The 19,589-nt window shown below is 32.8% G+C and overlaps 4 protein-coding genes across 5 annotated transcripts; 1 reads left to right on the forward strand and 3 right to left on the reverse strand.

Moving 5' to 3' along the window:
* Positions 1-157: 157 nt before the first annotated feature.
* Positions 158-2,735, reverse strand: LOC118035854 (uncharacterized). The gene is made up of 4 exons (XM_035041512.2): positions 2,542-2,735; positions 2,355-2,443; positions 2,175-2,265; positions 158-492 (listed from the first exon to the last, which is right to left on the reverse strand). Exons 1-4 carry the CDS (start codon positions 2,568-2,570, stop codon positions 462-464), a joined length of 240 nt encoding a protein of 79 aa, XP_034897403.1. The 5' UTR covers positions 2,571-2,735; the 3' UTR covers positions 158-461.
* Positions 2,736-5,591: 2,856 nt separating this feature from the next.
* Positions 5,592-7,210, reverse strand: LOC118035847 (F-box/LRR-repeat protein At3g26922). The gene is made up of 3 exons (XM_035041501.2): positions 6,278-7,210; positions 6,038-6,193; positions 5,592-5,945 (listed from the first exon to the last, which is right to left on the reverse strand). Exons 1-3 carry the CDS (start codon positions 7,208-7,210, stop codon positions 5,652-5,654), a joined length of 1,383 nt encoding a protein of 460 aa, XP_034897392.1. The 3' UTR covers positions 5,592-5,651.
* A 3,908-nt stretch (positions 7,211-11,118) lies between these two features.
* LOC118035848 (F-box protein At4g09920) lies at positions 11,119-13,713 on the reverse strand. 2 transcript variants are annotated; one of them, XM_035041503.1, is made up of 4 exons: positions 13,355-13,713; positions 12,161-13,048; positions 11,614-11,778; positions 11,119-11,517 (listed from the first exon to the last, which is right to left on the reverse strand). In XM_035041503.1, the coding sequence occupies exons 2-4, from the start codon at positions 13,043-13,045 to the stop codon at positions 11,236-11,238; spliced, it is 1,332 nt and encodes a 443-aa protein (XP_034897394.1). In that variant the 5' UTR covers positions 13,046-13,048; positions 13,355-13,713; the 3' UTR covers positions 11,119-11,235. The 2 variants fall into 2 exon arrangements, with proteins under 2 accessions (XP_034897394.1, XP_034897393.1); XM_035041502.1 differs by having other exon boundaries at positions 12,161-13,053.
* Positions 13,714-16,314: 2,601 nt separating this feature from the next.
* On the forward strand, positions 16,315-18,520 carry LOC118035852 (jasmonate-induced oxygenase 1). The gene is made up of 2 exons (XM_073412311.1): positions 16,315-17,476; positions 18,089-18,520. The coding sequence occupies exons 1-2, from the start codon at positions 16,640-16,642 to the stop codon at positions 18,335-18,337; spliced, it is 1,086 nt and encodes a 361-aa protein (XP_073268412.1). The 5' UTR covers positions 16,315-16,639; the 3' UTR covers positions 18,338-18,520.
* The last annotated feature ends 1,069 nt before the right edge of the window (positions 18,521-19,589 follow it).

A 19,589-nucleotide genomic window follows, 5' to 3' on the forward strand; every position in this document is an offset into this window, starting at 1 on the left:
ACCACCTCCACCATTCACACTAGTAAAGAAGGCGACTCGTATCCAACGGTGGTCAACAGTGCATATCTTTGACCTTTGAGTTCAGAAATTGAAAGAAAATCTAAAACTGCATTCAAGGAGGCACAGATCAAGTAATAAAAATGCTTCAGGCTTCAGATGTCCGAAAACCAAAAATGAGATTTTACTGCAGCAATAACAAAACCAACCTTTTAGGCTGAAATTATTTCTGTCAAACAACAACTGAAAGATCTGAAAGATACAGTGCTTAAATTTAGCCCCGTCACAGGGGCTTCAGAAGCAGTCGATGTTTGAAAAATGAAAAAGGATGAACAAAATCTAAATTGTTTGTAAGTTGTTGTATCATGAGAACATCTGGCTGCTATTCCATTTGTGAAGAACCAATGGAGGTTGTAGAGGAGGAGCAAACACTAAGACTTCAACTTCTCAAAGGGAGTTGAAATTCACTTGCTTTCGCTGTCATATATATCTGTTCTGAACATATATATCAAGGAAACCCAACAAAGTAATATAGAAGGCAAAAGAAAGAGTAATGTCTTCTAGACTAGCAAACATAGACAATTGTTTATAATTTCACTATCAAAATGCATCTTAATTGCTTCTAATTGGCTGCAATCTAATTGATGATGGGCAGGCAATAAAAGATAACTCCACATAGACACTGCAGACCTCAGACTCTAACGGTCAAATCAAAATGGCATGAGACAGATTGCCTAAAAAGTCTGCATGCCAGTTTTCAATGAAGTGATATAGAGAAAATTGTTGAATTAAGCTGTTATGAATTCAGGAAATAGAAATAATCATAATCATTTAAAATGCAGCATATCATACTCTGCATTATACTTTGCCATCAGCAATGACATTTTGGTTCAGACAGTTTTTCAAAAAGAAAAGGAAATATGCATGCTGAAGTTAGGAGATAGGCCTTGTTTCCTTTTTCTTTTCAATGGCTTGATTTGCTGTGGTTGTTTCCATGAACTCTTTCACAGAAATCTTCCATAGTTCTCATGTACCCATTCACATATACCTGGTGGAGCATGGAAAGAACCAAAAGTGGACAACATTAAACTGCAAAAGACCATGAAATGGATGTTTTGTGACTGTCAAAGAACCAGATTATCTAGAGGAATTATTTGTACAACTACAGCATGAGATTCTGACTAAACACTATATAGTTTGCCAAAAGCGCAGCTAAGTGTGTTTGGTAAAGTGATGTGGGTGCTTTTCAACTGAAAAAGGTATCAATTTGATAGTTTTTTAGGTGTTTTTCAATTGTTTCAACATGTTCACATCAAAACCATCTAAACGCACCTAAAAAGCATCGATTTTGATGCATTTATGACACACACTTTGAAAAGCAATTTCAAATGCACTGCAACTGCATTACCAAACAGAGAGTACTACAATGGAATTTGCCTATCCAGTAAGTCAGCAACCAATTCCGATAGAAAGCCTCATAAACAGAAATGTATTCCAATACATAATATTTGATGGAAATGCCACAAAATAAAACTATGCAAGTGTATCTTCTTGTTCACTAATAACACATCCTTCAGAGTTTTTCAGCTTAAACATCTGTAATAGCCACCCCCCAATATCAGATTCCCTGACTTCTTATAACCTCCCCATATAAGCCTAGTAAAAGATTCTGAATATTCAAGATTTAGAAGCAAAATCACAAAATGCTATGAATCATCCATCTATACTACCCTGAATCATGATGGTGTAACAGCTTCTACAACTATTAACTCCAATTTAAGAGTAGTATGACAGCATACAAAAAACCACATATCTGACTTGACAATGTAACAAAAATTACCTGAAATTAAACTCCACATCTTTCTTCCATCTACTTCCATTACTCACCAAATAGCAGAAAAGAAGGTTTATATATAATTTTATTGCAATTTTTATGAAAGACGCTCTACCTTCCACTCCTTGTATTCATTCTATTTTCTCAAATAAAATATAAACCAAGAAATAGGAACCCTTCAAACGAAGGCCACAGTCATTGAGAAGCAATAAATTTAAGGACCAAAATGAGCACATTAAGGCATCAACACAATGATATGACTGCTCAAACATTCGCAAGCCAGAATCACATAGCACTAGAATCAAATTGCATTACGGAAGAACAAGAAAAACAAAAAGGATACACCAAGTAAAAGCCATGAGCAAAAGCACCAACCAAGACAGCCGTGAAAAGACGGTCCCTTACAACAGGATTCTTACGCAGGGTGAGTCGAACTGAAAATATTAAAAAAACAAACAAACTCATCATTAAGCACGAAAATGGACAAACCCCATTTCAAGAAACATAAAAAGTAGAAGCTTACTTAGAGGAAGAACAGGAGCATAGACAAGAGGAACCAAGAACTTGATCGGGGGTCCATTTTTTTTCCTTCTAATCGCTGCCGCCGCCTCCCTTCATCAAATTCATAAATAAAATCAAATCATCAATAATATATAAGCATTTACATAACCTATGGACTCATACACATGTCTCCGGCAAATAAAACTCACGGGTTGGTGGGATCAGACGGTGAAGCCATGAGAGAAGGGGGGGTTGGTGGGATACCTGCGATGGCTGAAATTCTCAAATCTGAGGAATTTCTACTTTGTTTCCTCTTGTTAGTTTGGGCTGAAAATTATGCTCTTTTTTCTTCTTCTTTTTTGTGTCAATAGTAAGGACTGTAAATTCATGGGTTGGGTTTGGGCTCCATTCACCAAAATCAATCACTTATTGTACTAAACAATTCTTAAGAAATTAATCTAATTACTTTTGGGAAAAAGATTTTCGATTTTATTGAAATAATTCCTGGAAATTTGAGAAAACTTGTTTAATAATTATTGTTTGTTTCTTGGGAATATAAAGCTTTCTGTTTTTCTATTTCATTAGTTAGAAACGAAAACCAATAAATGTTGTCTACCAATAAACATAGTTCAATCCCTAACAAATCAAATATTAAAATAAAATTAAAATTAAAAATAAAAATTAATCATATAAAAAGATCTAAAATAAACAAATATAATTAAAAAAATAAGAATAAAAATTAAAATAAAAAACAAATTAAAAAAACAGATTAAAATAAAAAGTATCAAATCTAAAACATAACACACCATAAACATTGATTGAATAATAAAATTTTAAAAAAATAAAACTTTAACAAAAAAATCAAGGAAAAAAAATAGAAATCAAAAGAATGAAAACTGAATTAAAAAAAATTATATATAAAAAATTATAATTAAAGGAATAAATTGAATAAAAACTCTTATAAAAATGGCAAGAAAAAATTAAAATAAAAAAAATATTAAAAATAAAAGGGATAAATGTGTACCTTTTGAGGTATGAGAGAGAAGAAATAGATAAAAAAAAAAAAATGATTACATGCAATAAACAACACATTAGTTGTCATTAGACAGTTGTCATCAGACACTACATTAGAAAGAAAAAAAATAAGTTGTCATTTCCAAAAACACGACAGAATAATAAATTCCGTCACAGGTAAGTATAACATGCACCACCAGTTTTTTTAATTAAAAAAATAATTATTAAGTGCAAAAATAAAATCAAAACGCCCTTCTTCGTGATTATAGAATAAACAAAAAACCAAAGTAAAAGGATAAAGAAGCCCTTAAACACATGCCTTACCTTTTTTCGATTCTAAAGGCAAAAAAATTATTTTATTATTCTAAAAAAGGAAAATACAAAAATAACCTTGATTAACAGCTCTGATTTTTTTACTCTAAGGATAAATAAGTCATTGTATTGCTCTGGAACAAAAAAAAAAAAAAAAGAAACTAACAATCTTTTAATGATGAATAGACCATTTGAAAAGAACGAATTACCTTAGAACCAAGGCACCCCGATTTTTCTTCAAATGATAAAAGCGTAATTTAACTATCGCAATGAATAGTTTTTTGTATCTATGTGCACAACGATCTTCACAGTATTTTTGCTCCGGTCTTTATTGTTTCTATTAATACACTCACACACACATATTACATGCTAGTTTGATTCTTGGCGATTTAAAAAAAGAGAATAATATAAAATTATTTTTAATGTATTTTGAGTTAAAATGATTTGTTGAAAGAATGTTTAAGTGTTAAGATAGGGAGAGAAATGGGAGGAAATTAAGTTAAAGAGTATTTGCGAAAAAAACAGAGAAGAAGAAAGGAAACGGAGTTTCGAATTTTATTTGTGAATCATTAACAATTTAAGCTCCCTTCTTGCATCTCGAAAATGTTGTCTTTCCCGATCATCAGACACTGCAGTTCTTTGATGATTGTCTAGCACTGGAGGAGTTGACTCCAACAAGTTGTTCTTGGAACAATGTCCATGCTGTCGGCATTTTTTCATTCAATCTAAGAAAACTGGAAATAAGAAATGGCGGAGCAGATGCACTTGTTGACACAGACGATGTGGATTGTTCAAGTTCTTGCAAAATCATTATCGCAGGATGTTCATTCTTCATTACCAAATACTTGGAGCATCCCCAATAAGGAATTAAAGCATCTATTAAAACATCAAGGGAGTGTGGCCATGGAAAGACCTTGCTGATCGTGCTGGTGTGTTTCGAACAGGGCTTTCTAAAGTGTGTTGCCTACAACTTTTCGATACAGCAGTTGAGGTAAAGCATGCTGTTCTTACAGCTAAATGGTTATTAACACTTGTTGCCCCCTTCTTTTGGTTTTATCGAAGCTGTACTGGAGCATGTTATATTGTTCTAGGCTCTCATTTATGCAGAGGAACTCCTCGCTAGGCTGCCTGTTCTCTGTAATTTGTCATGTCTCACATTCCCCCGTTAACCGTTGGTGTTTCATTGCAGAGGATTGCAGAAAATGCTCCAGCATGCAGCTTGCGTCAAAAGGCATTGAATTTTCAGGGGTAACCATGGCAAGCAACTAGTTTTCTAGGTATTCTTATGAAGTGTATACCATTGCTACAAGAGCTAAATAGTGTCCTGTGATTGACACGCAGGGGTTTTCCCCGGAGACACTCGATGTGCGAAGTGAATGGATGTTTGATCCTAAATGTTTATCAACACTTGGATGGTGCACAATCTGTGATTTTTCTAGACTTCAGAGCGAGGTAAATGCTGTTGAGATGTTACTGTAAAGCGCGATAGTCTTGAAGAATCTTCTCATTGCCTTGCCCTCTGGTGATGGCAACGGGGATCTACAGGACTTGAAGGGGGCTTATGTATTGAATCAACAGGTAAATATTTTCTGTAGTTGAGTCGTAAGGTTCAAAGCATAAATCTTTGGCTTAAAGAAGTCGAAGAAACCTTCGAGTTGCCTCCTTGATTGTATACTTGTGAATCACTGACTATGTTGAGTATAGATATGAAATCTGATCACAAGCTTCCTTCTCATATATTTCTATCGAATCAAAAAAAAGTCTCCAAAAACAATGAAACATTTGAGTTGAAGTGTCATCAGAATGGTTAGGGTACAAGAATCAGTTCTCCAGTAAATGGAACTTGATTTCCAAAAGTTGAAACTTGTGCAGTAGAAACAATTCAAGTGCGTTCTACAACCAAGTGACTAAAAATCATATTCCCTCGTGCTCTTAGAAGTTCAAATTTGGACAACTGGGAGAGTTGTGTGCAATCAATATGACCAGAAAATGCTCAATCGAAATCGATTTTGCCGATCTTTGACCATCTAGGGAAGGCAAGTAGCTGTTGATGAATCTTGTTCGTCTTGTCTACACCCTCATCCCTATGCGCAGAACCAGAATAAATTATATCCATAGATTCTAAGGCTGTAGCATTCTTTAAAAGAAAGCCAACTGCATCCAGCTCCTTTTCATCACCACGAAAACTTGCGACTTGAATGAATTTGAGACATGACAGGAAACAAGGTGGAGATGGGTCCAATGTCCAATCTTCTCGACAATTTGAAGGAACCTTAGGCATGCTGACCTACACATTCATCGTGATTCAATAACTGATTGAAGTCACAAATAAGGAACTTGACAGCGAGAAGTGGAAACTTGTAAAGTGCAGAGAGTTACCCCATACAACTGAAGAGCTACAAGATGAGGAGAGTTGTAGATGATGTGCCAAAATCCATCACTGTGAAGATTTGACTCCTCTGATTCAAACATTAAAGAGGTCAAGTTCGTAAATTCAAGCGGGAAAGCAAGCAGCTCAGGTGCGTCATCCAGAACCTGCGAATAAAGAAAAAACTGCATCACACCTGTGAGGCCCGTAGATCACATAGAAGCTTAAGGGAAAAGGGGAAGCAAACACACATCAACAACATTAGTTGTTAGACACAAGGATTGAGCACTAGAAATTCCTTCAAGGAGCTTAGAGGCACGGTAGGCAGTTTGCCTCGGTTTGTCAGCAGCGGAAAAAATAGAAATGCATGTCTCGACCACAGAAGATTCATATAAGCAATAGTCATTTGAAAGTGTGCCGATGATAGTAAAATGGGTGAGATCAGTTCGAAAAATCCTGACATGACAACCGCCTAAAGAAGCCGGACTGCTCTGACAAGGTTCATATATGTCCAAGCTCTGAAGTTTGGGAGCAGAAATGCTGACAGCCATGAGATTCATCCAATTGCACTCATGTAATTCCAACTCCACGAGGTTCGGGAGACTGAATAGTTGCTGGGTTGAGTGGTCATCAGTAAAGGTAACCTCATAGAGGTTCAATATCTTCAAACATGAGAGGGATATTGAAGAAGGAAGCTTGAGAATATATGGCATATTTATTTCCAACTCTGTCAATGTTTCGCAGTTAAATAAGCAATGAGGCAAATTAAACGATGCTTCGAAATCACAAAGTTCGAGATATAAATCCTTGACGTTACGATTTACAGCGGCAGAAATCCATGTACCAACCCGAGATGGATCGTCCTTGACTTTACATGAGAGATAGAATTTTTCAATATTAGAAGGGCCACGAAGAGCAAGAACCCTATCCACAAAATCCATGAAGAGCTTTCTTTTGGGGGATTTCAGACCAAAAAACGTGAGATTGGGTGTGGATTTCCACAGATGTAGCCACTTCTTTGATAATATGCTGGTTCTAACAGCAGCTGCTGTCGAGACGAACGACAGGATATGTTCAAGAAGAGCATCAGGTAAATTGCCAAAGCTTTTTTCACCAGAATCGGTTCCCTTTTCTGCCTTCAACTTCTTTCTTTTGGTTTTGCGAGTCAAAGATTTGGCCTCCATAGTTTAGACTTCGCCTAATGCATGAAATGAAGCGTCAGGTTGATCATCAGGACTCGTTACATTCCAAAATCAACTTTACTACAACACAGCAACATGAATATATTCGATTTTTTGCACATTTAACGCTAAAAGAATGGAGATTAGATGAAATTAAACCAGCAGCCTAGGCAAAATAAAAACAGATTTGACCACAGTTATGTGATATCTTGCAACATATCTAGTTCAACAAATTCATCTTCTCTTAATCTTGTTCAATAATGTATTCATCTTTCACCACGAAAAGACAATATCTATCAACAAACTCATATTATTTTATATTTAATTTTATTTTGAAAAATAGTATAGTGGTTTAGACTTTAATGAATAATTTTATATTAGTCTTTAACATAAGTAATTTATCAAAAGAAGAGAATGTAATAAAAATTCAAATAAACAACTCATAAAACATGCAAAATATGCTTTTCTCATGTTAATATAAAATGCATTGAATGGCAAAACCATGTGAGAAGAAGATAATTAAAAAAAAAAAACCTAACGATGGAGAAGTTGAAGGATTTGCAGCCGAGATGAAGAAATAACAAGGAGTAGAAACAGAAGCCGAGAGTGAGGTCTTGTGTTTTTCGTTTTGATAATAACTTAGAGAAGATGGTGGCTAGGGCAGGACGTAATAAGTTACCTTTATATGGCAATTAAACTGAAGTGAGAAAATTAAAAGAAGGAAAGTAAAGGGAATTAAATTTCTTGTTTGGTTTAAGGAAAGTGAGGGTTTTCTTTATTTAGATATATTGATGAGAAAAACAAAATATATATATATATATATATATATAACGATTTTTTAGAGGATTCCATGAGCAATATTCAATCAATTTTTTTAATTTCTTTCTAATTTGGTGTAAAGATTTTATATATTAAGAAAAATAAAGTTTAGGGTATTTTTTTTTTTTATTTTCTATTTCCCTTTAATTTCCTTTATTTTATGCTCCCAATTTTAGCATCCAAATAAAGGAAACGATCCAATTAGAAAGAAATTAAATTAAGAAGAAGAAGAAGAAGAAGAAAGGATGATTAATGGGTAATTGATTGAGAATTGGAAAGGGTAATTTTCTTGGTCTGCGGTTGAGATTTAATTGCCTTGTTTCTTACGAGGAGTTGCTAGCGGATGGAAACGACAGCGTTCCTGGTTTTCTGTGGGAAACGAAGAGCCCGGTGACTGAGCGACATCATATCCAAGTAAATTCAATTTTATCTCCATCGAAGAGTCGGGTGTCTTTAGTATTATAGTTATTGTGAAAAAAATTATTTTATTAAAAAAAAATTTTAATCGAGATTAGTTTGAAAAAATATATGTTTGGTTAAAACTGTGGTTAAAATTGAAGTTAGCTAAAAAATATTTTAATGTGTTTGGTTAAAAATGCTTTTAAAATTGAGGTTATAAAATAATTTTAAAAAATATATATTAATATTAATGGTTTTTAATTTAAATATTGTAGATTTAACTATTGTTATTACATCATGAAATAAATAATATTTTATATAAAATATTTTTTATTATTCCATTAAATTATCTACAATTTCATCACATATAAAATACATTCGATAAAGGACTATAATTTTTCACAAATTTTTTAAGAGTACAACAATATCAGGTAAAATATAATTAGGAAAAAAAATTGGGATTGTGATCAAATTCTGCAAATGCTACGTCATCAAGTGATTTTCGTCTAATTTATGTAGTGTCATTGAATAATATTTAACACTAGTTTTTCAAACAAAACATAATTAAAAATATAATTTTATTTTATTTTATTGGATCGAATCCGGTTCAATGCATAGCTTTGAACCAGACCGGTCCAACTGAACAATGGACATGCTCCATGGAGCTATGCTCCAAAACCGGTTCGGTTCGGTTCAAAAAGAAACCGAAATTTTTTTTAAAAACCCAAAAGTGGAGCATCGGTTTTTTTTAGTTTTTTCAAAATTTTAATCGGTAACACTAAGAAGCAGCAAAGAGCTAGTTTGCAGCAAACCTGTAACTGTGCCACAGTTGGTAGTAGGTCTCACCAATAAAAAAAAATTCCTGCTTTACCAAACAATAATAGTTGTGAATACGGATAAACTTCACCCACAATCACAATCACAGTACCAAACAATACCGAAATCAATCAATCGATGATATAAATTAAGCGACATGGTAATTTTCTAGGTCCATGGTTTGAGATTAATTGCCTTGTTTCTTTCGAGGAGTCGCTGGTGGATGGAAACGACAGCGTTCCTGGTTGAAACCAAGAGGTCTGGGACTAAACGACATCGTCCAAAATCAATCAAATCGATGATTTAAATTACGCAAAAACCTAGCGAGGCAGAGATCAAATACTTTCACAGTTTCACTGGCTCTTTGGAGGAGATGCCACTCTAAGGCTCAACAGCGGTGGACTGTCTCTCCATCTTATTTTATATTTTTAGGTAAATCAAGAATAAAAACCCTCAGAACATCCAGTGGCAAAGCTAAAAAAATTTAAATGAAAAACAAATTACTAATAAATACTTGTTATTATATAGATATTCGTTATATAAAAAAATCAATTTAAAACATATATACTAACTTATATCAAATGAAATTAATTTAAAAATACTTTTAAAATAAAAAAAATTACATTATAATTGTTTCTCCTTGATTTTTTATATTTTTAAAACTGCTTTTAAAATAACTTTATTATCAATCTTCTTCGAAGATATTTTTAAAAATAACCCAAATCTATATATATATATATAATAAAAATAAAACATTGCTAGAAAAAAGATTTTGTAGTGATTTTAATAAAATGCATATAAAAAAAATCCAAAAATGGATGATTTTCCAAGAAACATGCATTTGCTTTATTTGGACGTGAAGACACATAGTATTTTTTTTTTTTTTTTTTCCCATATTTTTCTATAACTCCCCTTCCATTCCTGAAACTTTTAAACTCCTAATTTATGTTTCTACACATAAACATGCTTATAAAATGTAAAGGGGGCAGGCCCTCTTATGCCCCAGCATGGCTCCGCCCCTGTGAACATCAACGAAGCCTTTTGTTTAAGTTAATACATCTAGTCTAGCTATCAAGTTGACTTTCAAAGTCTAGCACGAGTTGAATTTGTAATTAAATAAGATAGGATGGTGGTAAGATCAAAATCCAATTGATATAATTAATTTGAACAGATTTTATCAAGACATTGCTTGTTCATCTTGTTAAAAGATAATTGTTATTCTAATTCAGCGTGTCGATCTCAAACTAGATTTAAAAATAAATAAGATATGGAAATAACCCTAGATATTGGGAATATAAATTTTGAATATGGATTTCAAATTAATATATGATTCAATTTTAGACTTAATTAACTTAAATTTGTTTTGAAACTATAATAAAATTATCAAATTAGAAGATAATAGACTGAAATATGAAATACAATAAAAAATCAATTACAATCCTAAATAAGATCAGATATTTTAATACACATTTTTATCTTAACTTTTCAATATACATCTTTATCTTAACTTCCTAGCTTAATCTTTGATTTAAATCATATCAATTTTCAGACTTTATTTTTACTTTAAATCAACTTATTAGTTATTATTTATTAACACAAATAACTCTTGATTGATTTTATTGAATACACATATTAACTTTTACTTTGCAATAAAAGATTTTCTTAAAGAAACAAAAAATTTTAACCGATTATATTTTTAGATTTAATAAAAATATCAAAGAATTTTATATGATGCAAACATTCTTTTTTTAATTTTCAAGAAAAAATTTAATCCCACCGGAGAAGAAGCATGCAAACTAGTATGACACCAAGGCATTCGTATACAACATAATTTTAGTAACTATTAATTAATATAAGAGGTGGTTTATTGGCAAAACTTTATGTTAAACAATCTATATATAATATATCAATTGAGAAATCTTTAAAATTGTAGGAATACACTTCTCTTCTTATAGTTCAAAAGGATTAAAGGAAGTATAATCCAAAATAAATAGTCAAACGAAATTTAATTTGCCAATTTCTGACCATCCAGGGAGCTCGAATAGCTGCTCGCGAATCTTCCTCTGAGCCTCTGACCCTTTGTTCGAACAAGTAATAACCATATCATCCAAAGCTCTTGCATTCTTCAGCAAGAAGGCAACTGCATCCAACTCATCAATAAGACCTCCGAAGTCACGTATCTCAATGCATTCCAGACATGACTGGAAGCAAGGTGGCGCTGGCTCCAATATCCAGTCATCCTCTCCACAATTTGTGGGCAACTCACTTAGCTCGATCTGCACATTCACCAGAATCATGTGAACCCATTAGATTTGTAAACATGAAAGCTTGATGATAACTTAATTTGGAAATCAAAGAGTCCAAGATGTTACTCTATAGAAACTAAGAGCTTTAAGATGAGGAGAGCTGTAGAGAATGTGCCAGAAGCTATCACAGTGAAGACCAGGACGATGAAACAACGACTCAGATAATCGTAACGAGGTCAGATTCATGAGTGTAGGTGGATGGGCAAGAAGCTCGGGCGCGCAATCTAGAGCCTATAAAAAAACACAAACAAAATTGTTATAATTTAACGCACTTCATTGAAGAAGCATCTGTAAGCAATGTCAAGTGGCAGTAATGGTCTCCTGGATTAAGAACAGTTAGAAAATAATATAAATTATATTTTAATACCGTATCCAATAAATTTAGCTTTTTAGTTGAATTGGTTAAAAACACACGGGAGAATTAAAGGCTAAGAATGCTCATGCTACTCGGGCGTGCAATCGAGAGGCTTTTTATGAACATTTCAAGCAACTGGGTTGAGAAAATAAAAGGTAAAGGAAAAGAAAGAGAAAGAGGTAGGGAGAGACAGATACAAATAAGACTATTATCCAGTGACCAGATAGAAGCTGATGCAAAACGGAGAAGCAAAAATACCTTTAAAACAGCAGGATCCAGTGTTAAATGTTTTACAGTAGAGAGCCCTGCAATATGCTTATAAGCACGGTAGGCAATTTCCCTTGACCTCCCCTCACATCCATCAACATCAAAATATGCCTCAACCAGTGATGATGATTTAAATAAGCAATAGTCATCCCAAAATCCACCACTGAGAGAAAAAAAGGTTAGAGCAGTTCCAAAAATCATGACATGACAAGCATCTGAACCTCTCAAATTGCTCCTACGCATTTCATAAATGTCCAAGCTTCGAAGTTTGGGAGCAGAAATGGTAATGGCCTTAAGGTTCTTCCAGTCGCAGAAACAGATCTCCAACTCCTCGAGGGTTCGGAGATTCAATATTTGCTGGGTTGAGTCCTCATCGGGAAAGACAACGTGTTGAAGGCTCAATATCTTTAGACACGGGAGAGGGATTGAAGAAGGAAGCCTGAGAACACCATGTGAAGTAATTTCCAACTTGGTTAATGTTGCACAAGTAAATAAGCATAGGGGGAAAACGAACGATTCTGATTCATCCCCCTCGGAAAAGTCGACACATAACTCTTTAACATTACGATTTACTGCAGCAGAAACCCAAATACGAGTTCGAGTCGCATCATCAATTCTACATGTAAGAGTGAATTTTTCTATATTAGAGGAGTCCCGTAGAAGAAGCACTCTCTCCACAGAATTCATGAAAATCGTTGTCTTAGCCTTAAAAAGATATTGATGAAACTCAAGATTGGAAAGGGACTTCCACAGATGCTCCCACTTCCTAGACAATATGCTTGTTCTAACAGCATCTCTTGTTACAAGGAAGGACAGTATGTGTCGAAGAAGAACATCGGGTAAATCGTTTATGCTTTTCCCACCAGAATCATCCATGTCCTGTTCTGCACGCATAATTAATTAACTCAATATTAATTATTACAACGCAGAAAATAATTACTTTACTATTCAGATCAAGATTTGATGAAATTATTCAGATTTAGTCCTATAAATAAATAGCATAATTACGATTAAATCCTAAGACAATGAGGGGTTTAGCAACGAAATTCAAAGCTGAAATATCATCATCATCATCATCATCATCATCATAACAACAGCAACAACCGAAACTGAAGCTTTGATAATAGCCAGAAAGAAAGAAAGGACGATTTACATTTAAACCCTAAAACATTAGCAATAACTAACCTGGAAAAATTAGTGAAAAGATGTACTGAACCCTTGATAGATAATAGCTGGGAAAAAAATGAAGGAATGAGAGGTTTTACTTTGATCAGCTACTCCACCGCCCTCCACGCACTGAACTGAAATTGCTTTTTCCTTCTGTTTTGTTTTTTATTGATGGGGGTGTTTTATATATATTCAATTAATTTCATAAATTTTAAAAATAATGATTATATAAAACTTAGCAGAGTATCACTAAGATTTGTGGTAAACTTTTTCACTTTTGCTTTTCCTTTTCCTTTTGCTTTGCGAGCCATTGGAGGACTGGAGGTCGTGCTACAGTCCATGGAAGCCGCAGCGTTAAGGAAACCGAGATAGCAAAGCAGGTGGATGAATTTGTATTATTATTATTATATAGGCACAAGAATACTTAATACTATTTTTTTTTTCACTTGCATGCTCCTATTTATGTCAAATTGTAAAATGAATTAATAAAAAAGCATTATTTGTTATTCACTATCATAATTAACCTTTAAAATAAGATAAATAAAAATATATAATATATAAAGGAGTCAAGGTAATATTTTCATATATTTATATTTTACTTTGACTTAAAATATTAGCTTTTCATTTAAATATTTAATTAGAATCAACAATTTTTTATTTATTTTTCTGTTTATATAATTTTATTGTAAGGTTTTTTTAATATTTTTATTAGACTGACTAAAGGGTTTTTTTGATTAAAAATAAATTTATTAAGGTTTCTAGATTGTTTTCAAATAAATACAAATTAAAAAATAAATTTTTAAGTTCTCAAAACTCAAATAAAATCTTTTGGTCGCCATAAATGATCAAAAACTTATTCAGCATACGTATCATCCATTTTAATAAATAAAAAAAAAAAGGAGGAGTAGACACATTCAAAACATCAATCTTCTAGTCATGCAGGGCCTCACTTTTTTTTTAATCTTGATTTATTTAAAAAAAACATTAATTAAAGGCCTTTTTTTTACTTTTTTTAAAATATACCGTATCCTTCTCTTTTATATTTTTAAATTGTTTAATTCATTATTTTTTAAATAATAATTAATCTTGTTAATTATTTTTCTAATTTTAAAATGTTTGAAAAGATTATTGTAATTTATTTTTAAATTTCTCTTGTATATTTTGTATATATAAATTTCATTTGCAAGATGTATTTATAAACATAAAAAAATTTTATTACTAGTAATCAGAATTAAGCTTTAAAATAAAATAAATAAAAATATATAAAATATAAAGAACAGTAGAAGTTAAATATTTATATGTGCATATATCCTTTTCTTTTACTAGAAGTATTAGCTTTTACTTTAATATTCAATCAACATTAACATCACTTTTTATTTATTTATTAGTTTTTATATATATATATATATATATATTAATTTATTTTTTTAAGGATAAACAATATCTTTTTATTTCTCAAATTATGATACCAAAAAATGCATCAATACCTGCAAATTATTATAAATTAATTTAAAATACAACCCCCAACATAGCGCGATGTATGTATATCCAAAGAAAAACTAATTTGCCTAGGTGATTTATTGTTTCTTCTACCATGGACTCACCGTTTGCATTGTTTTTTCATCACTTAATACTTTTTTTTTTCATTTTCATGTTTTTTTTTTTCAGTTAGATCTTTTCACATTTGACTGCCCTAAAATCTAAGATTAGTAGTTTGATTATGGGGTTTTCGCTTTGAAAAAAAATGGATTTTTGGTTGATATTTGATTTTACAAAAAAAAAATATTTTGATTTTTTAGTTTCTAAAGGATTAAAACTAAAGGGACTACAATTAAAGACTAGAGGGCAATATATTCCTTTTTAGTATAGTAAAAGAAATTTCATGTTTCAGAATTTATGAGGGAAGGGAAGAAAAGTAAAAGAAAAATGGTCACTGGAGCCACAACGAGCATTCATTTTAGAGACACGTCACCTTGAAAGAATAATGATGACATAGTGATTCCAACTCTATCAAAGAAGGTCATCTTTGGAGGCTGTTTAAATATGACCTCATGCACCGTCCAAAATGAGACATCTTCCACTCGTTGGCGCGTAGTTTGCACGTGTCGGTCTTTTCTTTTCCCTTCTAATAATCACTTTGGTCCTAAACCTATAACAACTTCTCAATTGAGTTTTTATTTTCAATTCACCCGAACCCAAGCCCTCTTTTTTCAATTTAATCCCCATTTCTCTAAATCCTTTTCAATTTAATCTTGAATTTCATCCAAATAGGGTCTAATAAAGGCCTGATATGGGAAGGGAAGGAGAAAAATGAAAAAGAAAGAGATAATTAGATTACCAAGTTAATGCATTATGATCGTGTCTATATCTTGGGTTATTGAGGCACTTTGATTTTTTAGTAAATATTAAAAAAAAAAAAAAAAAGTTTGCGGCACATGCAGTGGAGTAAATTATAAATTATTCTTTTGCAAAAGTAATAAAATAGTTCCTCTAATTTTTTTTTTAAAAAAACTAATTAATTGGTTGTTGAATGCCTTAAAAAATATTGTCATTTCATGTCGGCAAGCATTTGCTCTTGGTTTCTTGTTAAATATTATAGAAAATAAAGATTCTATAGTATTGAAGCCATAACTGTTAAATAATTACAATATATGGAAAAGATAGATTAAAAAAAATGAAAGATAAACAAAAATAAAATTTTAAAAATATTTTTTAAAAAAAGTGAGAAATTTTTTTATCATTTTTTACTTGGATAGAATGTAAATTTTCAAAAAATATATATTATCGAAATAGAAGGTGAAAATTATATTATTGATACAAAATTACCTTCATTAAAAACTCTCTGAACTGAAATGAGTAATGTTAAATGAAAAAGGATCAAAGTGAAACATTACAGCATTTATAGGGACAATAATATACAATAGCCAACAAATAAATCCATCCTTTCCTCACTCTCTTACCCCCTCCACCTCTCCCTCTTGACAAATTTTAATGATCCACGCAAGCTCAACAGAATGTGGAGAAACAAGTGAAGGAAAGGAGCTTGGATTGAATTGGTATTTGATTTCTTTCTTTCTCGTTTAATTTATAATTTTCTCTTCTTCTTTTTTTTTACTTTTCCATTTGATTCAAAACCCATTTTGTGGCTTTTGCTTTGAAATTTGAAGTAAGAGACTAATATTTGATAATTGATTTGATTGCAATTGATAGATTGGATTGGATTGGATTAGGATATTTCATTTTGTTTGAACAAATTAGAATAAATTATTTTGGAGGAATAAGGAGAGAAAAAAGAAGGAAAGAATGGATTTTCAGATGATGAGAGTGCAAAGCCTCTCTGAAGGGGGCATAGCAGAGGTGCCAGCCCAATATATCCAGCCCCCTGAGGAACGACCGCCCATTAGTGATGACCTCAGAGTAATAGATAACAGTGATGAAGACAATGTCCCCATGATTGATGTTTTTGGGTTCGACTCGGAGCAGAGGGATACTGTTTGCAAACTAATTGGTGATGCCTGCGCCCAATGGGGCGCCTTCCACATTACCAACCATGGAGTTCCAGTTGAGTTGCTGGACCAGATTAGGGGCGTAGGGTTATCTTTCTTCAAAGACTGCCCTGTCAAAGATAAGCTCAAATATGCCTGTGATCCCAATTCTCCTGCTTCTCAGGGGTATGGCTCTAAGATGCTGCGCCCGAAAGCTGAAGCTGAAGCTGAAACCTCAACTGTTTTGGACTGGAGGGACTACTTCGATCACCATACCCTACCACTCTCTCGCCGTGACCCTTCTCGCTGGCCTCACTTCCCTTCCAATTACAGGCAAGTTGTGGCACATTATAGTGATGAGCTCAAATTGGTTGCACAGAAGCTGTTGGGGCTTATATCAGAGTCTCTGGGACTGCCAACTTCTTGCATTGAGGATGCTGTCGGGGAATTTTATCAAAACATTACTATAAGCTACTACCCTGCTTGTCCTCAACCGCATCTTACACTGGGTCTTCAGTCCCATTCTGATATGGGTGCCATCACACTTCTCATCCAAGACCATGTCGGGGGCCTTCAGATTCTCAAAGACTCTAGGTGGATCACTGTCCATCCTCAATCTCATTCTATTCTTGTTATATTGGCTGACCAAATGGAGGTAATTGAACCATTACTGATGTTTTCATTTTCCGCTATTGACATGCTTTTTTCATTCTCTTGTTGGCTTAACTGCAGTTTTTTCTTAATTTTTTCCCCTTGTTTTCTAACTAACTTGGACAGGAAGGCGATGAACTGTGTTTATGTATCTGATTGAATTGAAGCTTTTGCTTAATAATGCTAGATAGTAAAACAAAATCAAGAGGGAAAAAGGATGCATTTTGATTCTCATGTACTCATGCCTCATGCAAGTTAACATTTTGCGAGCTTTTTGCAATCATGTGGGTTCATTGTGAAATCTTGAACCTATCCTTGCGGAGTCTCTACTCGCATGCTGCCACATTCTTAGCCTGCAACAAACGGTCAAAACCAATGGTTCCTGTATAAACTACCTTATATTTCACAAGAAAAGCTTTCTACTATAGCTCTTTCCTATGTAATGGTTGGATTTTGAAAGGTCAAAGTGATGGGTATTTTCCATTTGAGCTCTTATCAGTTTACCTTCTACAAAATCTTATATCCATTAATGTGCCACCCATGTGTTTCGTCATTTTGTTGCTTTAGTTGAAATGCACTTTGATCAAAATTTTAATGGGAAACACTTTGCCTGTAGATTATAACCAATGGGAAGTATAGGAGTGCTCAACATCGAGCCATTACAAATTCCAGCAGTCCACGGCTCTCAGTTGCCACCTTTCATGACCCAGCCAAGACGGTGAAAATATCCCCTGCTTTTGAGCTAACTAGGAACTCATCCCCGCCGAAGTACCGTGAAGTTAAGTATGGAGATTATGTGTCATCATGGTATACCAAAGGCCCAAAGGGGAAACGGAACATCGATGCCCTCCTCATCAATTGTTAGATCTTCCCCGTTTTCATGTTGACCTTTTCTGTTTTCTTGCTTTGAGGGGAAAAAGGAATTTATTAGGATAAGCATATGCCTTTACATTTAATCTTTCAGGAATTTTGTGTTTCATTGTTATAGTGTTCCCCCATGGATGTCTTTGATGGTGTTTCTCCTTCAAATATTTTTTGGGATTGGACAGTTTTTTTTTTTTTTTTTTCCAGCTGCTCTGTTCCTCCGAAGGTTGTCTTTCCTTGCCATGATACTGTTGCATAGAATATTTTGTGGCATATTGTAATATTTTGATCCCATAAGCTATTCCCATAATCTCAGCTGTACTAGGAATTACTCCCATATTTTTTAATATAAAAGGTTGGAAATCAAAGAATTTGGGTGAGCTCAAATTGACAAAAATCTTGTGTATCTATGTTGGGCTTGTGAGACAGGCAACATTTGGTTGCTCATAAAATCTCAAGACTCATGTCATTTGGGATAGTAATTGACATTTTGACATCTTCGAAATACCCATAATATGTTTGAGCTTTGGTATTATATCATATTTAAGGTAAAAATTGCCTAAATGTATATACTAGCCCCTATTTGACTCTGAAACACTACCAAGGTGCAAATAAACTTTTTCAGATATTCCTTGATCCGCCATATAAGTTTTATTTTAATTAACATAGGTAGAAAAAAATAATTTTTAAATTAACACAGCTAAAAACACTACGAAAATAACGTTAAATAACTTTTAATTTAATTGTTAGGATTGAATTAAAATTGACAAAAATTCTCTAGTAGAAAATTGAAAAAGCTTTAAAATAAAGCTTGAAAGTTATCATGCAGGATTATATTTTTTTTCTATTTAGCTTAAAATTTTTAATTTAATTAGTAATTATATTTTATTATTTAACTATTAGTTAAATAGTTTTAATTAGAAACCATGAAACGCTAACAATTTACATCCAATGTTATGCGCAAATCATAAATTGTGTTTCTCTTGGTAATACAACTAACTACGTTGTGCTATTTTTTTTTTTTTTTTTAACTATGCTAGTTTACAAATTGTTTTAGCACTTGTGATATTAAAAATAAATAAATAAATAACTCTGAAATGTTATTTTGGAAGTCTACTATTGAACAAAACGCATTCCGGTGGAAAATATAATATATTCGTGCAAAGGCAAAGTTCAATAAAAAAAAATCTATAACATGCATGCAAGTCTAAAGCTTATAGCATTAATCCAGTGACAGAGTTAAATAATAATCC

The sequence above is a fragment of the Populus alba genome, chromosome 11 (assembly GCF_005239225.2).
Source record: "Populus alba chromosome 11, ASM523922v2, whole genome shotgun sequence".
Taxonomy (NCBI): domain Eukaryota; kingdom Viridiplantae; phylum Streptophyta; class Magnoliopsida; order Malpighiales; family Salicaceae; genus Populus; species Populus alba.